A 25,125-nucleotide genomic window follows, 5' to 3' on the forward strand; every position below is an offset into this window, starting at 1 on the left:
GGGGCAGATGCAGTCACTTCTCCTTGCACTCTGCCAACCTGGGCTTAGTCCTCTCTCCACTGAAGGGGTAAACAAAAGCAGGCCAGGGGACCTATAGGTGCCAGGTCCTGAGTTTTATTAGTAGCAGTGTAGAAACAAGATCACAACAGGTTTTGTAAAAAGAGGGTGGATATTTAAGGCTTTCGGAAACAGCCACCAGCCTCGGGATTGCAAGTGCGCCCCCAACTCCAGCCCCCTCTGCCAGCTCAAATAACTGGCCAGAAAATTCAGATCCAACACCCCACCCCAACCTGCCTATATCACAAGTGGGCCAGCAGTGGTGACTGTACTTGTCTTTGCACCAACTGCTCTCCCAACAGCTGATCTCCAAGTGGGGAAGGTGAGAAGCTGGAAAGAGTTTGCAAAGGAGTGGGCAGTCGTTAGGAGCTGCTGTCCATTTCCCAGGGTGCGAAAGCCAGTCCAGGGTCCACGAAGAGACAGGCAGAGTTGGAGGCAGTCCCTGCTGCAGCAAAGGCACGGAGTCGGTGGGAATGTCAGTGTAGGTACTGCAGCACCAGGGAATAATGATTGTCGTCGCCCAGGATAGAAACCTCCTTGGAGTGTGACTTCTCTGATGCAGGCGAGAAGAGTCCAGTGATCGTCACTCAGCCGGGGTCTTCCCTGTCCCAGGCTGCAGTGAAGCAAGAAGTCAGAGTACAGACCATGGCTCCCAGCATGCCTTGCTCCACACCCATCTCCTCAAGAACAGTAGTGTGGGGGATGAGGCTCAAAGACACCCCACCCTGTCAAGAGCCTGGTTGCTGTCTGGACCTAGAGCTTGGGTGGGGTTGCAAGGCAGGATCGTCCCCTTGGCACAGCTGTCCTCGGGTGGCTAGAAAGAGGTGGTTTGTTCCCTCTGTAGAGATGGAGGCATCTTCCAGCAGGAGGGAGAAGTAGAGAGGAATCAGAGCACAATTTTGAAGGAACTGGGAGAGAAAAGGCAAGAGGAGGAATAATGAGTTTGATTTTGCAAACTTGGGACCACAGGAGCTCATGGGCAGAATACTCCCAGAGCAGGCTCCTGAAGCATTCACACATGCACACACCCCTGGCTGTGAGCTAGCTAGTCAACCAGGGAGCAAGCCCAACCCCAAGTGAAGCAAGGGAAGGGCAGAAGGTACCTGGTGAAGTCTGGGGAGCGGGAAATTATGTGCTGGAACTCCGAGAGGTTGATGGTCCCGTCTTTGTCAATATCAGACTCCTCCAAGATCTGATGGAAACAAAGGAGCCTCGTGGAGCAAGAGCAGCAGCAGTTCCCAGATTGAGCCGATCTTCCTCTTCACCCCACCCAGGGAGAGAGCTGAGAACTCAAACACAGCTCCCCAGCAGCAGTAGCCCCACCTTGGCAGGTACTCACGTTCTGGATGAGCTGGTCCATCTCCATGGCACTCAGCCTACTGTCCTCGCCTTCCCCCGTCAGGCAATTCACCAGGTTCTCCAAATCCTTCTTGTCAAGAGTTCCATCATCATCAAAATCTGGGGGTGCGGGAGGAGAACGGACCATTAGTTGGCACTTGCTGAGCTTACCAAACTTGCCTGCTCCCAGGGGTCCTTTTATTTTGAGGGGGGGAGGCCTGCTTCACTTCTAAGAAAGAAGCAGGCTACATTCAGCAAAGCTCTGAAGGATATTCTGGATTTCTCCACTGCTCTGCTTTTGAGAAGGGACAAATGGATACTGTAAGGGGCTGCGGGGGGGGGGGAGCAGCCCTGCCATGTAGGGCAGTCCAGGGGAACCTGTGGCCCTCAATATGTTTCTGGGTAATCCCTCACCCACTGGCCATGCTGGGATTCCAACCAAGTCTGAAAGAATATGGATTCTCATATATCCCTGGTGTGGGGATCAAAGAGGCGGAGACCACCTTCCTGCCTCCGTGGAAACGACCACCTAGGCATCCCCAGGCAGGAGCCTAAGAACAACCTGCTGCATCAGGCCAATGGCCCATCTTGTCCAGCATCCTGTTCTCACAGTGGCCAACCCGGTGCCCCAAACGGAAGCTCACAAGCAGGACCCAAGCCCAAGAGCCCTCTCCCCTCTTGTGGCTTCCAGATACTGGCATTCAGAAGCATTACTCTGCCTGACCGTGGAAACATAATATACCATAATAACCTTAGTAGTGCTCCTTGGGGACTCACAAGGCCCGCCCAGGCTACTTCAAATTGAATTTGAAAATTGAATTGAAATTGAAATACTTTATTGTTACTTGTACAACTTGTATACAGTGAGATTACACAAGCACACACCCCCACTCCGCTCTCTTAGTCTTAGTTCCCCTCGTTTACTGATGCGCACCTACCAAACCCGAAAGTCAGTTGCCCTGTTGTTATCTTTTCATTCAGCAGCCTAACAGCCCACGTATAGAAGCTGTTCTTTACCCTGTTGGTGCGACTAATCATGCTTCTATATCTTCTGCCTGAGGGCAGGAGATCAAGAAAGTGCTGGTCAGGCTGTGAATCATCCCTGAGAATTTTCCTCACTCTCCTGAGGCAACGTTATTCCGCTATTTCGTCCAGTGGATTCACAGGACAGCCCATAATATCTTGTGCTGTATTCACCACCCTCTGTAGGTACTTCCTATCAGATGATGTCAAACCAGCATACCACACCATGATGCAGTATGAAAGGACACTTTCTATTGTTGACCGGTAGAAGGAGATCATCAGATGTTGATTGACATTGTTCTTCCGCAAGACTCTGAGGAGATGGAGTCTCCGTTGGGCTTTCTTAACCACCTGGGTTGTATTTATTTTCCAAGTAAGGTCTTCACTGAGATAAACTCCTAGGAATTTAAAGGAAGAGACTCTCTCCACACAGTCCTCCCCGATGTACAGCGGGGCTAGTTCTCCTCTCTTCCTCCGAAAGTCCAACACCATCTCCTTTGTCTTGCTGATATTAAGGTGCAAGTTGTTCTCTAGGCACCATGTAGATATTTTTTGACCTCCCCTCTATACACTGATTTGTCTCCACCTGTTATTAAACCCATTATGGTGGTGTCATCTGCAAACTTAATAATTGCAGTAGACGGGTCAGAAGGGTTTCTCATTGCTCATCAAGTCCAGCAGTGCCCAGGCAAGGGAGATAAAAGCCACTTCCCAACTGACTCCTTCCTAATATGGGGTAAGCAAGAAGATATGCCACCTCCAGATGTAGAGAGGGTCCTTCACCCATGCCTGTTTGTAGCCATCAGTCCTCGAATTTTTCTGATCCTTTGACTAAGCTGCTGGGAAGCCAGCACCATCCTGTCTTGAGGCTATGAATCCCATAAGCTCCTTTTGCACACTGTGTGCCAATCCGTATCCCCGCGCAGCTCTTGCATTTCAGCTCTTTCAAAGAGAGTGCAGCTGCACTCTTGGCTCACAGAAAGTCTCCCAACAAAGTGCTTCTGCTTTCTCTGTCACAGACTAAGCCCCAACCAGGCTGGAACTCACCAAAGATGCGGAAGGCGTAATGCGATTTGATCTCTGGCGTTGCAGAGTCACTGAAGACGCTCAGCATGTCCAGAAAGTCCTCAAAGGACAGGCCGCCTTCCCTGTCATCCGTAGTAGAGAAGACGTGGCAAATGCGGTGCCGGAAGGGGTTTGCCTGGAAGCACAAAGAGGGGAGGGGGGACTGTAAGAAGCTTCCTCCAGTGTGTTATGCAAAGCCAGTGCAGGTGGAAAGGAACAGAAGGCTAAACCCATACCAGCAAACTGGCCCTACAGATCGACCCATGGGAGGGGTGGAGAAATGTGTTGGACCCTCCAAGTGACGCTGGATGCCCCCTGCCCCCAGTGATCATCTCCAGCCTACACAACCAATTATCAGAGATTAGATTTATTTGCAATACTTACACCCCCACTTTCATTATAAATGATTTCAGGACAGGTTCCAACAGTTTTTAACTACATAAATCCAATCAAAAATTGGGACAAAAATCTGCAGCTTACAGTATAGTACAAAGATCACTCCCCTCGTGCTCCCTCTTATACAGGTCTAAACTCAAAAGACCTAGAGGAAGGCACCAGCTTACTGGAGGATGTGATTGTTCCACAACCAGGGTGCCACCACCGAGAAAGCCCTATCCTGAGTCACAGCACCCAGGACCTTGTTTGGTGATGGTACCCCCAAGATGGCCATCCTGGCAGATCTCAAATCACAGGCTGGACAATTCGGGGAGGGAGAAGACTGCCTTCAGAGGTGGGCTCTGGGCCCTTTAGGGCTCTACATATCAAAAACAAAACAATGAATTGGGCTCACTAGCAAATAGATGGGATGTGCAGCCCAGCCACAGCTCTTGGATGCACCCAGCTGCAGTCTTCTGTACGGGTCACAGAACAATAAACATGTATCCTGTACAGACCTTGCCCAGGGCCTCTCCTGAGAGGCAAACAGTGTTCCCCTCCCCTCCCAGCATACCCGCAGTTCAGGCAGCATCAAGATCTTGCTCTTGGGAATCCTTGTGGTGAAAGCCTGATCCCGGTCCTCTTTGGGCAGCAGTTCACTGAATCGCTTGTGGGCCCTGGAAGAGAAGACAGCGGGCAATGCCAGCCAAGTTCCTTCCTCCCTGGACGGATGCCCTGCCCAGCTGGCGCCAGCTTTCCATCAGCCCTGCAGCACCAGCTCCTCCTCTCTTTGGTGGGGGGGTGGGAGGGTGTTTTCCCTGTGCTGCACTATGCCTGGCAGTGCCCTCCCCATCCCACTTATCTACCCACACTCAGCTTGGGGAATTCCCACTGTCATCACCACATCCCTCCAGGTGAAGCTGCAGGTGCCTCTGAACCCTTGAGCAAAGTCCGCCTGTCAACCCAGGGCTGAGGCCAGGGTGAGGGGATTGGACCTTGGCATTCCCAAGGGAGAGGGAGGGCCACGGCAGCTCAGTGATGGGACACCCAGTTCAACCCCTGCTGGTATCTCCAGCCCCTTCCTGTGCCAGTAGAAATGGCTTGGCTACCTTAAAATCATAGAAATGCAGAGCAGAGTGGAAAGGGACACCAAGGGTCATCTACTCCAACCCCCTGCAATGCTCTTGGGAGTCAGGCAAGCTTGCTCAGCAACGGCAAGGTCGTTGGGAAGCCTGTCTCCCCACTGCTCACACCCAGGCACCCTAGAAAGAGCCTCACGAAGGAGGGGGGAATATACTCACAGCAGGATCTCTTGCTTGGTCAAAAAGGTCAGCTCCTAGGAAAGCGAGACAGGGTGGAAAGGAGGGAGAGAAGGTTAGTCTGCTGGAGAAGAGGGAGGGGTGGAGGGGTCCCATCCTGCCCCCCTCACCAGTCTGCCCCGCGCCCTGGGGCTGCCCTCCAGACGTGGTGGACTCCTCCTCCTCCCAGAAGCCTGCACCATCTATGGGCAACTGGGATGGGCTGGAGTCCCGCCACATCTGGAGAGAAGCCCCCTGGAGGGGGGCAAGTTGACTCCCACACACAACTACTGCCCCTCAGCTCCACCCCCACCCCGCCAAGCGAGAAAGGTTTAGAGAGCCCAGCGAAGGTAGGTCCCCTCCCCTCCTCGGACGAAGGCGGCCCAGCGAGCTGCACAGCGAAGGGACAAGGCGGGAGAGGGTACCTGGTATTCCCCCAGGAGGTCTCGGGGTAAGCGGCTGCCGGAGGCCCCCATGGCGACGACGGTACAACTTGAGGCAAACTCCGGGAACTTCCTTGTCTCCTCCTCCTCCTCCTCCCCACTCCCCTCGACGGGACGTCACTGTCGCCAGGCAACCACCCCGTAGCCCCGCCCATTCCGAAAGGAGGCAGGCGGAGCCCGGCATGGCCCGTTGCGGGGGGTGGGGGTGTCCCGGGATGCGTCGCTGCTGGCAGACTCCGAGGCATTCCCTCCTCCGCTCGCTGGCCGGCCGTATAGGACAGGATGGATGGAGGCCCCCTCTCCCACCGTTCCCCGCACCAGGTAAGCTCAGGCAGTCGGAGCCGTCGAGAGGGAATCACCAGCGATGGCATCCCGCGCTGTGGCCAAGCCGGTGATGGGCTTCCTTCCCCAGATCAGTCGACGCTGCTGCCAGTCCCGCCCGACGACCGCGACTAAGGAAGTGCCGCCCGGGACGCGGCCACGTGGCCCACGGGCAGTTCGACGTGAGCAGCACAGCGGCGGCAGGTGAGGAAGAAGAGCGAGGGATCCGGCCGGACTTCGTCTGCGGGCCCAGGAGAGGTAGGAGGCTAGGAGCGGGCCGGGCTGTGTTGCTTGTGGGGCAGCGGGGAGACTGCAGTCTGAGCCCTGGGCGGCGTCCCCTCCTGGCGATGCTGCTGCGGATCCCCAGGCGGCGGCCCTCTGGACGCGACCCGGAGCACGCCGGGCTTTTTCGCCAACCGAGGCTGGGGCTGGCGAGCCCCCTGTGCGTTAGGGAGCCCGAGGGGGACGCCATGGTCGAGGAGTGGAGGTCGTCCACTGGCGCTGCCCGGACTCCCAGCATGAGGAGCTCCCCCCATTTCTTGTGCTTTCAGGAAATGTACAGCCCAGCAGGGCCACAGAGCAGCAATGGGGTCGGGAGTTTTATCCTTCACACTGACCCAGTAAGCATAACTGTCAACTTTTACCTTGCGAGGAATCCTATTCGGAATAAGGGAATTTCCCTTAAAAAAAGGAAAACGTTGACAGCTATGCCCAGTAAGTCTGCCTTTGCCATCCTGGTGCCTCCATTTGTTTTTGACTACAACTCCCATCAGCCCCCAAACATCTGGAGGGCACCAGGTTGGCGTTTGCAAAGGAAGAGCTGGTGGTGCCAGCCTCAGACTCCTCTTCCACATATGTTTGGCCTCCCAATCCAGAGCTGAGTTACCCAGCCGAACTGCAGGCACTGAAAGCAACCAAGAACAACTCTCTGGGGCTTCATTGTGGCTCTCTCTAATGACGGCTCTTCCATCTTTCTTAGTTCTATTTCAGAGCAGCAGAGGAGCCTCTGGTTGCCTCCACCCTAACCATGGAGCTTGGCCCCACCAGCCATGAACCTCCGAGACCCCAATCTCAAAAGGGCTCCGATCTCTCCCCTGCAGAGGTTTTTGCCTATGACGAGAGGGACTTTGTGCTGAGTGGAGTAGAGTGGCAGGAAAACAGAGGGAATCGTGGACCCCCTGGCCACACCATGTCCCGCTTTGACAGAGTTCTTCAGTCAGGCTGGAAGGACAGACAGAACCGGGGACTCTTCCGCTACTACTTGAAGGAGCTGCATACTCGGATCCTGCCAGGGATGGTAGGATTTGTGGCCCAGCTGAACATCCAAAGGGGGTCAGAGAGGAGGAGACCCCAGGAGATCCAAAGCATCCAGCAGAGATTTGATCCCCAGCAGTTCAACTTTAGCAAGATCCAGCCTGAGGAGATTCTCTTTGGCATGTCCAGGGGCCAGACTTCCTCCAGGCCCTGCTTGGCGGGTGCTCAGATTCCGCCTGGCTCTGCCTTTGTCCTTGTAGTGATCAATGTCAGCCCTTTGGAGTTTGGGCACATCCTTCTCATCCCTGATCCCACACTCTCATTGCCACAGATCCTTACCCCACAGGTCGTCTGCTTTGGCCTGGATGCTGTCCTCCTCAGTGGCCACCCTGGTTTCCGTGTGGGTTTCAACAGCCTTGGGGCCTTTGCCTCAGTCAACCACTTGCACCTGCATGGCTTTTACTTGAACTGGGAGCTGCTGGTTGAATCAGCCCCCTGTGAGCCTCTCCTGCCCGAAGCAAACTTCTATCTGTTGCAGGAGGTCCCAGTTCCCTGCTTCGTCTTCTATAGTGAAGGGCAGCAGTTAGAGGAGCTGGCACAGCGTGTTTGCCAGGTCACCAACTATCTGGTAAAGAAGGAGATCGCTCACAACCTGTTCATAACCAGGGGTGCTAAACCAGAGGGGCCTGTCCACTCAAGAGCCCGACCTGGAATCCGGATCATAGTCTGGGCCAGGAAATCCTGTTTTGGTACCAAAGAAGAGTCTGCGTTCAATGTGGCTCTCTGCGAACTGGCAGGGCACCTGCCCATCAAAACTGCCCAGGATTTTGAGAGTCTCACAGAAGCACTGGCCATTCACACCCTTCAGAAATGTATCCTCCCAGACTCTCTGTTTTCCCAGCTCCAGTGTGAGCTGGTGGCCCTCCTCAAAGAGTGACGTCACAAGGATGGTTGTGCTTCTGGAAATTCTGCTAATGTGTGCCTGTTCAGTAAGGAGGGGAGAGAGACCTCGTTTACCTGCAAATGCCATGGTAGGAGGACATGCAAAATTGCTGGTCAATAAAGCATAAATTCAACTGAATTCCCGCCTTTGTTCTTTTGACTCACAAGCTGTAACACAATATTTGCTTTCCTTAAAGCGCTTACACGGAATCAGACCATTTAGCTCAGTATTGTCCACCCCAGGAGTTGCCAACATAGCCAATTAAGGGAATCATAGTCCACATCTAGGTGGGCAACATGCTCGTTACCCCGATCTACAATGTCAGGTGTGAGCTCTCTTAAGGCATCAGGTAGGAATCTTTCCCAGCCCCACTGGGAGATGCTGCCTGGACTTGGACTAGGAATACTGCTCTGCACTGTTTGAGTGCTAAACTGAATATGTGTGATCCCTAAGCATTCCCAGTTAGAGCCCCTGTCAGTGTAGACAATACTGAACCAGATGGACCAAGGATCTAATTTGGCACATCCTTAATTTGACAACTTCATATATAAACAAACTGTTGCAAAAAAGTAGGGTTGTAGACAATGCCATGCTACTGAAAGCCAGCATGGGATAAGCATGAGCCTTGGGCACTGGTTGTAGAGATCTTGTCTTTAGAAAAATGCCCTAGTATTGCCTGAGCCACCCCTGAATAACAAGTCCTGCAGCTGTTGGTGGTATTTATTTGCTCAGTACACCTTCAATTAAGAACACAAGAACCTACTGAATCAGGCCAATGGCCCATCTATTCTAACATCCTAGCTGAACATCTGTCTGTGAGAAGCTGGCAAGTAGGATTTAAGCACAAGAACAGCACAATCTTTTCTTGTTGCTTTCAGAAACTGGTAGTCAGAAGCATTGCTTCCTCCGACTGTGAAGGCAGGGAAAAGCCATCGTGGCTAGTAGCCATTAATGGTCCTTTCCGTGAAGAAGAGTTTTGGATAACTCTAAAACTTGCACACTTTGGCATGATAGAGGTGATTTCGGCTTCTTTCAGGGCCACCTTTTTATTTTACATCTATCTATTTATTTAATGACGCTTTTTTAAAACAAGGTCAAGTAATGTCCAGATAAACACAAGGGAAAAAGAGAGGAGAGAGGCTGCTCATTGGCTTTCTAATGCTGTCACAGGCAGCGAGGACTCTAAACCGGGATCTCCGAGACCGGATATCCGCTTCTCTCTCTCTCTCTCTCTCTCTCTCTCTCTCTCTCTCTCTCTCTCTCTCTCTCTCTCTCTCCCCCCCCCCCCCCACCGCCATGTCAGGGAAGAAACGTCCAAAACGTGCAATAGGAATGAGCAAATCCGAGAAGCGCGGTTTGATGGTCCATGTAAATCGAATCACAACGCGGGCCAACGGCGAACGAGATCCTGCCTCACGTCACAAAGAGCAGGTCGCCAGGCGATGACGAAGTGCGGAAGCGCAGTGGGAAGGAAGCGGCGCTCCATCCTTCGAACCGCCCTTTATGGTTGTGGCGCTTCGGCCCCGCCCCTTCGTCCGCGTCCGCCCGAGGGGGCGGGGCCCGCTGTCGGCATGGTGACCGCGTCAGGGCCCGAGGCAGCCCGAGGCCCAGGCGCCGCCGCCGCCGCCTCGGGGGAAGCCGCGGGGCCGGTAAGGAGCCGCCAGGAGGAGTGAGTGGCGGTGGGGCAAAATAGCCCACAGGCCTGCCGGTGGCGGCTCAGCCCTGGGGTCTCCACCGCCCGGGCGGGCCCGGGAAGCCTCGAAGGTGCCCCGCCGACCCCTCTCCCGCCCCCGGTGACTCCTCTCGTCCCTGCGGAAGGGGGCCGTCGAGGACCCTCCTCCTCGCAGGGTGAACCCGAGGCCGCTTTAGTGCTGTCCTACACGCCGAGGCAGTGTGTGGATGTGAACCGGTCAGACCCCAAAGCACCCCCGGCCAGGCAGCCAGAACCACTAGAGGTCATCCCAGGCCCAAACACCTGGAGGGCGGCGCCAGGCTGGCTAAGGCTGCCAAAGATGTGGTCGCTGGTACCCTGCAGGTGTAGCTGGGAACAGCTCCCACCCACTCTCGGCTTACCTGCCGCCTGCTGGTATTTGTCGAGCAACATTTAGAGGGCTACAGAAGGTCCCCTCTCCTCAAGATCCGATTTCCCAGAGCTTCTCTCTGTGGCACACTGCGATTCCCCTTTTGCAGACATGCAGGTCACTTGAGACAACCTCCTCTCCTGGAGGCTGTCTTCCCCTATCTGGTGCCCTACAGACTGTTTTATGACTTCCATAATCCCTGACCATTGACCATACTGGTTGGGGCTAATGGGAGTTGTCATCCAATACATTTTGGAGGGTGGCCAGTTGGGGAAGACTGCCTTAATGCCTTCCTTCTCTCCCCGCCCCCCCCCAGGCCTTTGCAAGGAGAGCAAGTTGTGCTGAAATTGGAAGCGCAGAGTTGGCTACAGAAATAATATTTTAATTCTTTGGTTGTATTCTTTTGGTTTAGTTACTATCATTTACTTTTGTTTAAGATGAATATGTGATCCTGACAGGCTAGAAATATAGTAAATAAACAATGAATGATATACTAGTACAGTAGTGCTCAATCCATGCTTAATATTGCTAAGGCCAGCACAAGTTTGTGCCACTCCCTGCCACACTTTGCTGTAGAGTCTGGCTGTCCAACCTCTCCAAGCTGCCTTCTCCCTGGCCCCTTCTTGTTCAGTGTCTCTGGATGTCCCAGTCTTCAGGCAGGGCACCTCCTCTGTTTTTGGCTGCTAAACTGCATAATCCAAGCCTCTCCAGTAATTTGTGGGATATGTGCTCTGCTGGTAAACTGAATCAACTTCAAGTAAAATGTGGATTTAGAAATGCTTCAGTTTTAGAATCCGGAGAGTTACTGCCAGTCAGAGCAGGTATTAATATGAAAGTGGACCTGCCATTCTGATTCATTATGAGGCATTTTGGCTGGAAGTTTTAGAGGAAGGGAGGATGTCCTAGGTGGCTGACGAGGCTAGGAAGAAACCCACAAAGATGGTGCTACCATTTTAAAATTTACCTATACCCCACATTCAGGAACATCCCTGGGCAGCTTACAAATAATTAACATTCCAGTAAAACAAAAGCATTAAAATACCACAATACAAAGGAGCATTATAAAGAAGACAAGTTTGCTTTGGATTATCAGTAGCTAGTAAGAAATGTCAGAGTGGCAGGATCTGCTGACAACCCTTCTTCCCTGTGCTCTTTTGCAAGAGTGCCTGAGAGAATGAAGATCAATACAGACGAAAGCAGTGAGTCTGAGAATGAAACTGATGAAGACGAAGATGAGGATGATGAAGGGGGCCTTTCAGATGAGTCTGCCAATGAATGCCTTAAGAGGCTGGATGCAGAAAACAAGGACAAGCAGCGAACCCAGGGCCAAGGGCACAAAGGCACTAAGCCACCAGGGCAGAAGAGTGACCAGCCGGGTGTCTCCCTGATCGATTTGGAGGAGCAACTGGCAGAAGAATGTGAGCTGGAAGATGCAAGGAGGAGGAAGAAGAAGAAACACAGGTGGGCCACTTCTGGGTTTCCCCCTTGAACCCCCTTGTGAATCTCTTCGGGGCAAGCTATGCAGTTTCCATTCGCACTTAGGAGTGCAGACACCGCCGTTGTTGGAATCCCTGTTCTCTACTTTGGCCCCTCAAGTCATTGTGTTCTGTGCCCCAAGGCCACAGGGGTCAAGGCCTGGTAGGTTGGCCCCATGTTTCCATAGGCATTTCCCCTCCCAGCAGCCGCTGCTTGTCAGCTCAAAGTTTGCTCTCCCCAGCCGCTGAGCCACTGTTCCATCTCAATTCCAGGCTGCTGTCCATCAACCTCGCCAGCTGCAAATATGAGAGTGGTAAGTTAGGGTTGCTTCTTGGTGGCTTTCTCTTGTACCCTGAGAGCATCATCACATGGGCCCTGGTTATTGCTTGGTCTCTTGGACTGGCTTTAAGCCATTCACAGGGGAAGGAACCAACAGCAGTCAGGGTGACTCCAGGCAGCTTATGAATTGGTTGAGCATGGGGACCTGTGAGGTACCTGCATTAGGATAGAAGTTCCCAGGGTCACTTTTGTTTTGGAGGGTTGCTTCCCCCCACCCCCCGCCAAAGGGGTGACTCCTGCTGCTCAGATGGTTGCTGCACTCCTGCTGCCACCAGCAAGATCCAGAGGGGTTCCAGTGCCTCTTGGATCCATGTGGTCCTCTTTCTTTTGCTGCAGTTAGGCGTGCTGCTCGACGCTGTGGTTTGAAAGAAGTGGGGGAGGACGAGGAGTGGACCGTTTGCTGGACTGACTGCTCGGTCTCCTTGGAGCGTGTCATGGAAATGAAGAGGTTTCAGGTAGCTGGAGCAGAGCCAGAGGGGAGGGAGCTGTGGCTGGCAGGCAGGTTGGAGTCAGGAAGGGAGGTAGTTAGTCTCTGACATGTCACAGCACTTCTGATCTCTTATGCTGATTCAGGCAGTTTTGGGACTTGAGTGGCTTGTGCCCCTCTGCTGGGGGAAGCCCCTGGTGTCAATCAACACATTTGTCCATGGGCATAGTCAGGATGTTCATTAGTGGGAGCAGAACTTCAGTTGGCTATTGATTTTTATTCATTTGGGGGGGGCAGCTGCCCATGCATCTGTCCGATTAAGCCCTGGCTCTTCCATGGCTTTGCCACTACCAGGAGGGCATGCCTGTGTGCACTCCACTGCCTTGCTCTGATCTAAATTATCACAAGGAGAGGGTGGTGGGCAAGGTCTGGCTGCAACCCCTCCTAGACAGACACTGCTTAGCCACAAATTAGACTACCAATGGCAAAGCATTGTTAGACGGGCTCCCTTTACTTGGAACCTTTGCTTGGTTCCAAGCAAGCTAGATTGTTGACATTTATGTTGTGAACTGCCCTGAGATTTTCAGATGGAAGGTGGCATATAGATTTAATTAATAAATTTAAAAAATATATAAACCAATCACTTGCAAAATATCCTGCCATCTGCATCTTCCGCACTGGTTCCTGTGTATTTCTGAGTTCAATTCAAGGTGTTGGTTTTTATGATTGGTTGTACTCAGTTTTAATATGGAAGCTTTCTAGGGAATCCTACAAGAAAATTCCCCAGGCAGTTTCTGCATTAAAATGGATATTGAAAGGTGGCATAAAAAATACCCTAAATAAACAGCAACACTCCTTTCCAGAGATGCTGGTAATTCTCTTCCCCTGTCCCTGCTCTATTTTCAGAAAATCAACCACTTCCCAGGCATGGCGGAGATCTGCCGCAAGGACCTGCTTGCCCGCAACCTCAACCGAATGCTTAAGCTCTTTCCCAAGGAGTACAGCATCTTCCCACGCACCTGGTGCCTGCCAGCTGAGTGAGTGAGGGGACTCTGATCCAAGTGGTGATGCTGGGGGCAGGGCAAGCAGTGGGCCACTGTTGGGGAGGGGCTTCTATCACTTAGTCATCCTATGCCAGTTCTGGAGCACACACACGCACCCTCATTCAGATGAACAATTCCTGCCACTGGCTTGAGAGAGGGCAGCCTTTGTGGAATCTCCCATATGCCAGCTTCTGTGTTGTGCCTTTATAGCTATGGGGACTTCCAAGCCTATGGGCGCATGAGAAAGAACAGGACTTACATCTGCAAGCCAGATAGCGGCTGCCAAGGACGGGGCATCTTCATCACACGCAATCCCAAGGAGATCAAGCACGGCGAGCACATGATCTGCCAGCAGTACATTGCCAAGGTGGGCCTGGCGGACACCAAGAGAGAACGGCCTCCCTTTGCCTAAATGCACAACTCCTGCCCTCTTAGCATAGCTGGTTGAGAAAGCTGGCCTCGCCTGGGGATTTTTGGTGCAAGACTCCTGAGCTTACTGGCTGTCTGCCCGTGACCGCCAATCACAGACCCACCCCTCTCTCTGCAGCCCTTCCTCATTGATGGCTTCAAGTTTGACATGCGCATCTATGTCCTGGTCACCTCCTGCGACCCACTGAAGATCTTTGTCTATGAGGAGGGGCTGGCCCGCTTTGCCACCATGAGGTACATCGAGCCCAGCAGCAGCAACCTGGTAAAGAAGGGATGTTTCCCAGGAACTGGCATTTGCTTTGTAGAATAATAAGCTGTTGTGGTGCCTGATGTGATTTCTGGGAGCTCTCCAAGAGGGGGTGGATGGATGTAGTGTCCCTGTGGCACTTTGCAAGTGAAAGATCAACCCAGATCTATTCAATGGAGTCTTGCTTGAGAGATGCTGTCAGGAAAATGAACTGCCCTCCTTGCATCCCATGACAGGCAGCACTGAGGCATGGGGGCAAGAGGGTTCTGGCGCTGCTCAGGCAGGACTGATGAATGCTGTTGGTCCAGGGAACCTAGGCAGGAGGGGAACGGGCCTCCAGGTGTGGACAGTAAACCCCTAGGCAGGAGGGGAACGGGCCTCCAGGTGTGGACAGTAAACCCTTCCACTGTCTCTCTTGCAGGAAGACATATGTATGCACCTGACGAACTACGCCATCAACAAGCATAACGAGAACTTTGTGCGTGATGACAATACAGGCAGCAAGAGGTATTTTCCTTGCCAAGCCCCCTGCAGGAGCAGAGCTGGGCCTTCTGCTTGGGGGAAGCTGCCTTCTGCTAAAGTGACTGCTTAGATGGGCAGAGGCAGCTGGAAGCAATGCAAGCTGGAAGGACAGTGCAGGGTGGGGGACAATGCACGGGTTCAGGTTTCCTCTTAGCCAGAAACTTATCCAAGGTCACTCAGGCCATCAGTATTATGGAGGAGGGGAAGAGGGGACACATTTTATATGGAGAAGATCCCATGTTCAATCTCTGGTAGCATCTCTAACTAAAAATCATGGCTGAAGGTGGGAAGGGTCTTAATGCTTGTTTGGAAATAGGCCCTGCTGAAAGGGGATCGTCCTGGTTGTCCTGCTGAGCCCCTTTCTTTGTGGATGTGGGGATCAGGGTTTGGGGTTTGGCCATCCTCAGGAGCAGAGTCTGGCCTTGACATCCCTGCAGCCCATTTTCATCCCCCTAGGAAGCTGTCCACGCTGAACAGCTGGATGCGGGAGCACAGCTATGACACGGCCGAGCTGTGGCGGGACATTGAGGACATCATCATCAAGACCCTCATTGCTGCCCACCCAGTGCTGAAGCACAATTACCGCACCTGCTTCCCCAACCACATATCGGGCTGCGCTTGCTTCGAGATCCTGGGCTTCGACATCCTCCTGGACAGGAAGCTCAAGCCTTGGCTCCTGGAGGTACGTGGGGTGCTGTTGTCCTTCTGAAGCAGAATTCCCAATGGGAGCATGCACTGCTTCTCTGCAGCAAGACCCTTCCATCTCTGCAATTCTATGATTTTGAACACTCTTTTGTTCTTGATCCCAACGAAGTCTGGGAAGAGTCTCAGCCTCTTCCTTGATAGTCCCTTTTCCCTGATTCAGCTAGTCTCCATCACTCAGTGGTAGATGGTAGATGCAAGCAGGTCCCAGGTTCAGTCCAAGTAGGGTTGAGAGAGAGACTCCTGCCTGAAACTGCCTGGGAGAGCTGCTGCCAGTCAGTGTAGACAGTATTGAGTTAGATGGACCAAGGGTCTGACTCGGTATAAGGCAACTTCCTTTGTTCCTATGTCTACTCTTTTGTATCTTGAAAGAAGCAGGAAAGATGTCTACAAATACCTTGGAAGTCAGAGGTGAGGTGGGGTGGGTATCTTCAGACAATAGTAACACAAACAGGCACATGAGACTGAGTCGGGATGCTTCCAGATCTGATTTAAAATCAGTCCTGATTGGCTGTAAATATCAAACTTAACCCCACACCCTCCAAGGTATGCCAGCCTGTCGTTCATTCCCAGTCCAACCACTTCAGGCTCCTGGGGAACATTTTCCATCTCCCTGAAGCACCCACTGTAATCCTGACTGCTGCAGTGTCTTGCTACCCCCTACCTGACTAGCTGCAACTGTATACAAAAAAACTGCAAACTATTTCTTGGAAAAAACTAAGCATCAGAATAGATGCCTCTATCCTAGAAGGAGTGGAGGTCCTGAAGTCTCATGGGCCAAACCAGATCCCAGAGTGGCCATCTTGTAAGGAAGCTGCATGTAAAACCCAGGCCGTTCCCCATTGCTCTTTCCCCTCCAGGTCAACCACTCCCCCAGCTTCACCACTGACTCCCGCCTGGACCGTGAAGTGAAGGATGCCCTGCTCTGCGATGCCATCAACCTTATCAACCTGCGTGCTTGTGACAAGAAGAAGGTGCTAGAAGAGGACAAGCGGCGGGTGAAGGAGCGCCTCCTCCAAGCCCACCAGCCGCCCCGAGAAGCCAGGTAACCCTGGGAGGGGCCCAGCCTGACTGTGGCTGTACTAAGTGCCTCCCTTGCCCTGGCCATGCTGCCTCCTTCTCCCCCAGAAACAGCTTTTCCTGGCTTTGCCTTCAGAGATGCCCAGTACCCAGTCCCTGCAGCCTTGTCGGGTTGCACATTAGCCTCCAACCACCACAAGGGAGGGGAGAAAATGGAGCAAGGAGCCAATCAGATGGGTTTGCCTTTATTTCTATGGTCCTGTAATGGGCCATGTGGCAGTGCAGGAGTCCTGGATCCTGGCATGTGGGTCATTGGTTGCCTTGGCAGAAGCTGTGCAACACCCCATGCAGACAAGGTGGGGGAGCTGGGGGAAGAGAGGGAGGAAAGTGGCTTGGGTACCAGTGACAGGGGAGGCCAAGGGGGACTCAGAGGACAGCAGTGCCCATTAGTCTCTCCCTCCCCGGCAGAACATAGGATTTCTCTGCTGCCAGGGCCCCAGCCTGAACTCTCTCAATCTGCAGGCGGGAGCAGTTGGAGAGCAGTCAGGCCGCCTGGTTGGCCCAGGCCGAGAAGTACGAGAGCAGCCACCTGGGTGGCTACCGAAAGATCTTCCCATCGCGGGGCACAGAGAAATACAACCCCTTCTTCAAGCACAGTGGATCCCTCTTCCAAGAGACTGTGGCCTCCAAGGCCAGGGAAGAATGTGCCAGGTAGGGCAAGGGGAAGCCATTCCTCACAGGGCAGGCTGAGCCAGGCCTAGTCCTTGCATGTACACACACATGGACATGCAGAAGGATGACACACCCACATACAGTGTCTTGTGTCTTCTGTCAGGCAACAGCTGGAGGAGATTCGCCAGAAGCAGGAGCAGAGGGAGAGCACAGCTGCGAAGAAGAAGAGGGACGTGAAGGAGAACTTGCAGGGGGAGTCAGCAGGGGAGAAGGGGAAGGGCAAGCCAGCCCTAACTCGCATAGCCTACAGCCATAGCAAGACCTGGAACCCAAAGGTACCTCATGGAGGAGTGAGGAGCAGCTCTTGAGTCCCTCCCTCTTCTAACACCAGTGAGGAGGAAGGACTTTCAAGGCCAGCTGCTGCACGTAGCGATGGAACTATTCTACTTTAAGAGCCTGGTGAATGTTTCTTTTTTAAAACTTGCATGGTTTAAATCTTCTGCCTGCCCCAGGGAGAGGTGAGAGATCCCATAGTCCCACCCCAGCCTCCCTGCCCCTTTCCATAGCTATTGCCCACATATATTCAGCCATAAATGCAAGCAGCCTCTTTTTGCTGGAACTGAGTTTGCAGTTCTGAGGGAGCCAGTGGCTTTCCGCATGCAATGCAATTGCAGAAAGTTCCTTGTTTGCCTTTGGGCAACCTGGAGCTTGAAAGAGCCTGAGTCCCGCGAGACCTGGCGATAAGGGTGAGCCTTGTGCTTTGTCTGGCATGGCTGCAGAGGAGCTGGCCAGAGGGCTCTGTGGGATACAAGCTGCAGGGCAAAATAAGATCTGGGGGCTAAAGCTGGAACACACCGTCCTCAATCTTGGCCTTACCAGATTAGATCTGGTTTTGCTTCTTATGCAGAGGAGCAGGTGTGTTGTTTTGTTTTCTGTAAGCTGCTTGGTGAGCTGTTGAGGATCTAAATATCTAAAATGAGCCCAGCTCCTCTTCTCAAGTCCGACCCAGGCTGCCTTTTCCCCTAGATATCCTCCATACCATATGACAGCATGACCCCCCAGGCCATTGTGGAGGAAGAGGAAGTGGAGAGGGTCAAAGCCCTCCTACGGAGGGAGAACCTCATTCGAGGGCTGGGCATCGTCGACCAGCTGACACGCCTGCTCCGCAACACGGAACCCAAGCCTGTGGAGGTCCAGAGGCCACACATTAACATCTCAGAAAGCCAGGTATGCAGGTACTGTTTCCAGACCCCAAAACGCACACTGGGTGGACAGTCTTGGAGGAGATCTCTCTCCAGCAAAGGAGGAGGGTTGGAACAAACATTGTTCCCTGGCTCTGGAGGAAGCTGGGTTCCTGCTCCTGCCTTGCAATCAGCCTGCCTTGCTCTCCATCTTTGTTCTCTGCCTACAAAGCAGAAATCCTTCTGACTAGTCTCAAAGGGCCAACTGTTGTGCCTTACCAAGGCTACGGAAATGTTTAATGGCTGGTTTGGGGGAACATGACCAATGGGGAGTGGATGCCTGCCATTCCCTTTGGATGTGCTATGTGGGTCTTTGTAAAGAAGCAGTCAGTGTGGGAGGGGGACACCTCAAAAACTGACAGCAGTCACAGGGACTCCTGTAGGGTCCCCTTTCCAAGCCTCACCCTGCTGCTTTTTTCTTCCAGCCTCACTTTCTCCAGGATATGTTTAATAACCGAGAGCCCCAGAATCTGATGACCCTCGTCCCCCTCTCCCTCCTAGGGGGCTCCGTCCAGGAGCTGGGCCAGCAGATCATGCAGCAGCAGCCCACAGCCCGTGTCCAACTACTGGGAAACCAAGGCTTCATCCCAACTATTTTGGGTGCCCTGTCGGGCCTGGGCTCATCTTCCCATGAGTCCTACTCCACACACTTCAAGCCGCAGCTCCACATCCAGCCCCCCAAGAACATGAGCTGGTTGGGTGCGGCCATGGTGGGCGAGCCGGGTTCTCTGGCCCGGATGCTGAAGGCAGGAGGGCGCCGGTTTGGCAGCGCCAAGAACAAGCTGGAAGTCGGTGAGTATTGCGGGTGAGAGCCTTGTGGTCCTCTGGTGCTGCCCCAGTTGCTCCACGACCACTGCCAGCAGCAGCAGGAGGGTTGAGACACCAGGAAATGTAACCTTTCCCTGTCTGCGTGCTCAGGAACCCCAAGACTCGGGAACAGGGGCAACATGAGGGCCACAGCCTGCAGTGGAGACAGGGCAAGCAAGTATCTTGGCAGGTGTGTCCAGCAGTGGTGCCAAGGGGCAGCCAGACCACTGAGGAGCAGGGAGCACAGGCGGTCTTCTTCAGCACCACCACCTCCTCCTCCCTCCCCCAGCATGTTGCTTGCCCTACAGGCATGGAGCCCGGCCAGCCATCCTTCTCTCCTCCTCCTCTTTCAGGCAGCCCTGCAAGCAAGCGGCCCCTGTACATGAGCTCCGGTTCCCTGAACTGCCTGTCGCACGGTGGCAAAGCTACCAGTCACATGTACAGCAGCTTTCCCTTCCCCTCTGCGGCAGCTCCGCTAAACCGCACTGACCTGCACGGACTGGCCATCAATTCTGCGTCTGCTCCGCTCATCCGGCGCACCAGCCCACACCGCTCCAGCAACATGGCCACTCTGCATCTCAACCAGCCCAGGTAGCCTCCTCATCCTAGGTCCGCTCAGGCAGCAGCAGGATGGACCCTGCTAAGAAGGTCCTCCAGCCAAACTTCCTCATGATCTCCTTGTCTTTCTCCTCCCCCAGGAAAGGCACTTGACTTGACCTCTTGGCGTAACAGCAATCCAGGAGCCAGAAGAGCTGGGGGACTTTGCTGCTGCGGCCTGTGCCAAGAGGGGCAGTAGAGGAGGGGAAGCCCCTGCCCTGTGGAGGCAGTGGCAGCAGCAGCAGTGGCCTGGTGCCATGGCCCTGGGCACAACACATCCACCCCAGCCAGGCAGTTGTCCAGGAGCCCCTTGCCAACCTACTCCTCCATGCCAAATTTATTTCCCCCTTTCCCCACTCCAAAGCAGCAGCAACAAATTCTAATAACAGTATTAGACATCTTTGGTCGTGCCCCCACTTCCTCCATGCCAACTCCCCTGCCGCCAATGCCAGTCAGCCTGCCAAAGGCCAGGTCTCAATCCTGAAGAGCACTATGGGCTGGGAACGGAGTTTCTTTTGTAACCGACTTTGTATTAAAGTTTTATACGGTTATACAACCTGGGGTCTCTCTCTCCTTTGACTCACAAAGCACAGCATCTTGTTCTCCCAGCAGCTACCCTCTTTGCTGGGAGCAGGAACAGGGACTTCCTCCCCCCCCCCCCCAAAGTTTTTATCCCTCTCTCATAGCACTAGAGCTTGCAGACATCCAATGAAGCTGAATGTTGGAAGATAAAAGGATGTCCAGCACACAGTGCAGAGATAAAACTATGGAACTCCCTCCCGCAGGAAGCACTGATGGCCACTGAATTTGATGGCTTTAAAAGAGGATTAGACAAATTCATGGAGGAGAGGACTATCGATGGCTGCTAGCCCTTGTGGCTATGCTCTGCAGCCATAGTTGGAGGCAGCAATGCTTCTGAATACCAACTGCTGAAACCACAGGAGGGGCGAGGGCTCTTGAGCTCAGATCCATCTTGCAGGTTTACCATGAAGGCATCTGGCCACTGTGGGAGCAGGATGGTGGGTAGATCCAGCAAGCTCTTCAAAGAGGCAGAGGAATACAAAGAGTTCCATTGTTCTTTGCCCGTCACCATACTTGAATTTCAGTGAAAGGGATGCAAAGGGGGCCATGGGTGTAGGCAGCGGAGCAGCTGCCCCCTAAATCAAGTAAATAAATAAAAATACTTAACTGACCAATCGTATCGCAGATAGCTCGGTTCTGCCCCCCCCCCATAAATCCTGGCTGTGCCCATGGATGGGGGCTCTACTATTTACTGTTAGGCAAACTGTGGCAGACCCTACCCCACCCAGGGCTGGCCTCCTGGGTGGGATGGAAAGCATAAGCCTCCAGGCCCACACGGTTTACAGGGGGAAAACGGGATGGACCTTATTTTAGGGGTAGAGTATCCAGTTTGCATGCAGCAAGTCCTAGGTATATTCAGTGTAAGACTCTCCTGAAGAGCCGCTGCCAGTCTGTGTAGCCAACACTGAGCTACAGGGATTCCGCATCAGGCCATTACCTCCGAGGCGCGCTTTTCCTACTGAAACTCAGATGGGCTAAGCTCGGCCTCCGTGGCGCCGGTTCCGGATTGCGCCCTCCTTCCGGAAGAGCCTGCCCCGCCCCCACGTGCTCCTGGGCGGCGCGGCCTCGCCAGTCTCTTTCCTCTGAGCGACAATGGCCGGGTCTGGGCGCTTGGTGGGTCTGCGGAGGGTGGCTGCTCGACTGGCGACGAGAGAGGCAGAAGGCAAACTGCCCGAGGAGCAACCGGAGGTGGAGCAGGAGGTGGAGAGGTAGGGCCCGATCCCTCGGCAGCTTCCCTCCCTGGCCCAGGAGCTCCCCTGCCCGAGACGCTCATCTCTCTCTCTCCCCGCCGACAGGTTGCTGAAGCGCCAGGAGAAGGCGATCCGCCTGCGAAAAATGCAGAGGCTGATGGAACCGCGCGGGCCCCCTGAGCGCACCTTGACCCGCCAGGCCATGGAGCAGATCCGGTGAGAGCGGAGGCAAGGGAGGTCGATCGCGGGGAAGGTGGCGGCGGCGGAGGAGGAGGAGGAAGGGGAGCCCCGACGGCAGCTCCCGACGAGCCACGTCTCTCTCTCCGCCCCAAGCGGGGCGCGGGCGACGCTTCTCCAACGCGCCCCTGCAACTTCTCTTTCTCCTTTTTGCGCCAGGTACCTGAGCCAGGAGCTGCCGGAGGAGTGGCCCATCTCCCGCCTGGCGCGGAGCTTCCAGGTGGAACCCGGGGTCGTCCTTCGAGTCCTCCGGAGCCGCTTCTCCCCTTCACCGGAGCGGAGAGCCAAGCAGGACGCCAAGGCCGCCGCCGCTGTGGCCTCGACCCCCGAAAGCAGCGCCCGCCCCAGGATCATCGTGGCCACCGAGGCCGCCGGCCGTCTACTCCCCGCCCCTGGCGCTGCGGCGGGGCTCTCCCGGCCAGTCGCCCCCAAGGCGGCACGTGCGGGCCCCTCTGCGCCGGAGAAGCAGCAGCAGCAGAAGGAGGAGGACGAGGAAGAGGACGAGGAGGAAGGTCGGGGTTGGCGGGGGCCGAGCCCGGCGGAGCTGGAGGCGATGGTGGCTGAGGGCACCTGGGAGTCCCAGCTGAAAGTCGTGCAGAAGGGCCGAGAATTCTTTGACAGCGATGGGAACTTTCTCTACAGGCTTCCCCAAACCCAGCAGGCCTGAGTATCTGGCAGTCCTGGAAGGCTGGCTGGCTTCTTTTTGCATGTCAAGGGCAATACCTTGTCTGGATTGTCCCTGTAGCTAAAATGGCCACACCCAGCCCCTAAAAAAGGGGGGGTCATGTTGTGGCGGAAAGTGTTGTGGCGCCCCTCCTCACTAGAGTCAAAAGCTGGCCCTTCAGTGGACTTCCTGCTCAGATTCTGCTCCCAGGCAGCTAGGAGAACTCTGCTTCCTGCAGTACAAGGGACCATCCTTGCCTAGGCTTTTTCTGTCTGCTCAGAGCAGAATCATCAAGCATTGAGAGGTGGACACCAGGCTTATATAAAGGGTCCTGCTGAGTTTCACCTTTACAAAGTGCTGTGATGCAGGTGGTTAGAATTTCCCTTGGATACATGCAGATGACTCAGAAAGAGCCATGTGGCCCTGCAGGGACTCAGCAGTAGTGACTGCAGCAACAGCAGCAAGGTCTCCCAGGCCTATGAAAGCAAGTGCATGATGATAAGCCTCCATGCCTTTCTGAAAGCATTTTGGAAGGGATTACGTAATAGCTTGGGATTCTTAAAGTTCCTCAGATGCCTGTTACCCCTTCTTGAGAGGAAGCCCCAGCCACCTACAATGAAAAGCAGGTTGGGGAAGCTCGCTTACTCTTTTAGTGTAGAAGTTGGTAGGTTGTTGTTTGGTTTTTTTGCAGGCGCCAGAGAAGTAATTCTTAGCAAACTGCCCAGCTAACCTGGGCACTCAGCCCCTCCTAACCTGCTGCCCTCCTGGTGTTCAGGACTATAATTCCCATTGGCCCCAGCCAGCATAGCTGATGGGAGCTATAGTCCAAAATATCTGGAGGGTACCAGGCTGGGCTAGCGAGGCCCTGCTTGAATGTCTGTCTCGTGGCTGGTGCGTGAAAGGGTAGCCCATAGGCCCAGTGCTTGGAAGTGCCTTGCCTGCCCTCTCCCTCCAATTACTTGGAGCTGGGTGAAAGCTGTGCTCTTGCCTTGAGGCCTCGTTTGGGTGCCAGAACGCCCCTGCCCTGCTCCTTGGTGACAGTTTGGCCCTTCAGATCATGAAAATAAAGTTGCCTGGGCAGGATTGGTGGCAGGACACAGCACAAGGAACTAAAAGGATTTTGATGGATAAAATTCTTCTCAGCCTAATAGGAGGGATCCATATTCTGTGTTCCTACCTATGTCTGTCATGTCAAACAAGCCCAAACCAATTCATCCTGAGCATGAGGGAATTCCTGTGTGAGGAACATGAAGTGCCTGCTGTCAGAGGGAAATGACTTTGTGATCCTCTTATCAGTGATTTGGGATGATCAATAAAAGTGCAAGATCTGTAGGGTAAGAGGAGTGAAGATGTGAGTGTGCTCTACCCTTAAAAACATCAATTTTCTCTTTTTTTATTTTATTTTTTACAGAATGTAAAAGATTGTGCTACAGGCAGAGGGGTCTCCCATTTGCTGGCTTGGTGGAATACTCTTATGGGTTTCTAAAGTTGAGGTTTCAGAGTTCCCATTCTAATCAATAGGAGGTGAAACCAAGCTGGGGGGGAGCTCCACTGCATGTCTCTTTGGTGAATGGGAAGCACATGATGGTCTTTGCTTCCCTCTGCCCTCAGAGCAGAGAAGATGAGTGAGGCTGAAAAACACAGGAAAAGAAAGTAAGCATACTGGGCAAGGCTCACCTTTGTGGAATTGGCATTGCTCTTAGGAGGACTTCATGGGACTGGAAAAAAATGGGATACCAATATGCTACATAAAATGTCCTTACTACTTCTGTGGCATGGAAGTGGAAGCAGGAAAATAAATTTACACTTTCCAAGTTCATGAGTGAATATAAGCAATAAAGATGTGAGACAGTCTCAGCTCAAAAGTTTTTTCTGTTATCCTAGTGTTTCTTACAGCTTTTTCTACCCTCAAATCCTTATTTAAGTAATAAAATACTTAAATATTTCAAGTTAATGCTTCTGTTTTATTCTACAAATGTGCAGTTAACTGCATTCTTATATAAAGCAGCAAGGAGGGGTTTTTTCCCCCTTTAATTGGATGGGGGTTGAGGCTTTATTGTAAGGAACGTGGGTAGCGCTGTGGTCTAAACCAGAGTCTAGGGGTAAGCTCCCGTTGCTCAGTCTCTCTCCTGCCAACCTAGCAGTTTGAAAGCACATCAGAGTGCAAGTAGATAAATAGGTACCGTTCCGGCGGGAAGGTAAACGGTGTTTCTGTGTGCTGCTCTGGTTCACCAGAAGTGGCTTAGCGTGCTGGCCACATGACCCAGAAGCTGTCTGCAGACAAACGCCGGCTCCTCGGCCAGTAAAGCGAGAAGAGCGCCGCAACCCCAGAGTCTTCTGCGACTGGACTTAACGGTCAGGGGTCCCTTTAACTCTGAGGCTTTATTGCAGTCGGTCTGTGAAAGGGCTCTGCCCTTTTATTCATTTCAGTGAACTTGTGCTGCAGAACCCCCAGGTACCCTCATTGCTTTCAAGATGGGAAGGGTCACCAGTTGGTAGGAGAACAGCAGCAGTTGCTTTGCATCCAGTCTCCTGTATCTCTAAAGGGGAAATACATTTTGCCAGAGATCTGGAAAAGTGGCTGCCTGTTGGAGATGCTACCTGCTAGATGAACCTAGTCTTGTCACAGGTAGGGAGCTGTGTTGGTCTGCCGTAGTTGAAACAAAATAAAAAAATTCCTTCCAGTAGCACCTTAGAGACCAACTAAGTTAGTTATTGGTATGAGCTTTTGT

The 25,125-nt window shown here is 53.4% G+C and overlaps 4 protein-coding genes across 10 annotated transcripts; 3 read left to right on the top strand and 1 right to left on the bottom strand.

Moving 5' to 3' along the window:
• Positions 1 to 94: 94 nt before the first annotated feature.
• On the bottom strand, positions 95 to 5,743 carry CIB1 (calcium and integrin binding 1). The gene is made up of 7 exons (XM_053364049.1): positions 5,582 to 5,743; positions 5,160 to 5,194; positions 4,433 to 4,535; positions 3,466 to 3,619; positions 1,397 to 1,515; positions 1,161 to 1,249; positions 95 to 965 (listed from the first exon to the last, which is right to left on the bottom strand). The coding sequence occupies exons 1-7, from the start codon at positions 5,630 to 5,632 to the stop codon at positions 944 to 946; spliced, it is 573 nt and encodes a 190-aa protein (XP_053220024.1). The 5' UTR covers positions 5,633 to 5,743; the 3' UTR covers positions 95 to 943.
• A 71-nt stretch (positions 5,744 to 5,814) lies between these two features.
• On the top strand, positions 5,815 to 8,255 carry GDPGP1 (GDP-D-glucose phosphorylase 1). 3 transcript variants are annotated; one of them, XM_053364046.1, is made up of 2 exons: positions 5,815 to 6,178; positions 6,900 to 8,255. In XM_053364046.1, exon 2 carries the CDS (start codon positions 6,948 to 6,950, stop codon positions 8,109 to 8,111), a length of 1,164 nt encoding a protein of 387 aa, XP_053220021.1. In that variant the 5' UTR covers positions 5,815 to 6,178; positions 6,900 to 6,947; the 3' UTR covers positions 8,112 to 8,255. The 3 variants fall into 3 exon arrangements, with proteins under 3 accessions (XP_053220021.1, XP_053220022.1, XP_053220020.1); XM_053364047.1 differs by having other exon boundaries at positions 5,815 to 6,124; XM_053364045.1 differs by lacking the exon at positions 5,815 to 6,178 and adding an exon at positions 6,205 to 6,540.
• A 732-nt stretch (positions 8,256 to 8,987) lies between these two features.
• On the top strand, positions 8,988 to 20,376 carry TTLL13 (tubulin tyrosine ligase like 13). 5 transcript variants are annotated; one of them, XM_053364040.1, is made up of 16 exons: positions 8,988 to 9,133; positions 11,360 to 11,659; positions 11,947 to 11,987; positions 12,350 to 12,468; positions 13,347 to 13,477; positions 13,694 to 13,850; positions 14,031 to 14,174; positions 14,581 to 14,666; positions 15,138 to 15,363; positions 16,244 to 16,428; positions 16,926 to 17,114; positions 17,239 to 17,410; positions 18,102 to 18,302; positions 18,742 to 19,108; positions 19,477 to 19,714; positions 19,822 to 20,376. In XM_053364040.1, exons 2-16 carry the CDS (start codon positions 11,373 to 11,375, stop codon positions 19,832 to 19,834), a joined length of 2,556 nt encoding a protein of 851 aa, XP_053220015.1. In that variant the 5' UTR covers positions 8,988 to 9,133; positions 11,360 to 11,372; the 3' UTR covers positions 19,835 to 20,376. The 5 variants fall into 5 exon arrangements, with proteins under 5 accessions (XP_053220015.1, XP_053220016.1, XP_053220017.1 ...); XM_053364041.1 differs by lacking the exons at positions 8,988 to 9,133; positions 19,822 to 20,376 and adding exons at positions 9,598 to 9,766; positions 19,235 to 19,313 and having other exon boundaries at positions 19,477 to 19,709; XM_053364039.1 differs by lacking the exon at positions 8,988 to 9,133 and adding an exon at positions 9,600 to 9,766.
• Positions 20,377 to 21,012: 636 nt separating this feature from the next.
• Positions 21,013 to 24,347, top strand: NGRN (neugrin, neurite outgrowth associated). The gene is made up of 3 exons (XM_053364048.1): positions 21,013 to 21,510; positions 21,598 to 21,708; positions 21,889 to 24,347. The coding sequence occupies exons 1-3, from the start codon at positions 21,395 to 21,397 to the stop codon at positions 22,394 to 22,396; spliced, it is 735 nt and encodes a 244-aa protein (XP_053220023.1). The 5' UTR covers positions 21,013 to 21,394; the 3' UTR covers positions 22,397 to 24,347.
• The last annotated feature ends 778 nt before the right edge of the window (positions 24,348 to 25,125 follow it).

This window comes from Podarcis raffonei, chromosome 14 (genome assembly GCF_027172205.1).
Source record: "Podarcis raffonei isolate rPodRaf1 chromosome 14, rPodRaf1.pri, whole genome shotgun sequence".
NCBI lineage: Eukaryota > Metazoa > Chordata > Lepidosauria > Squamata > Lacertidae > Podarcis > Podarcis raffonei.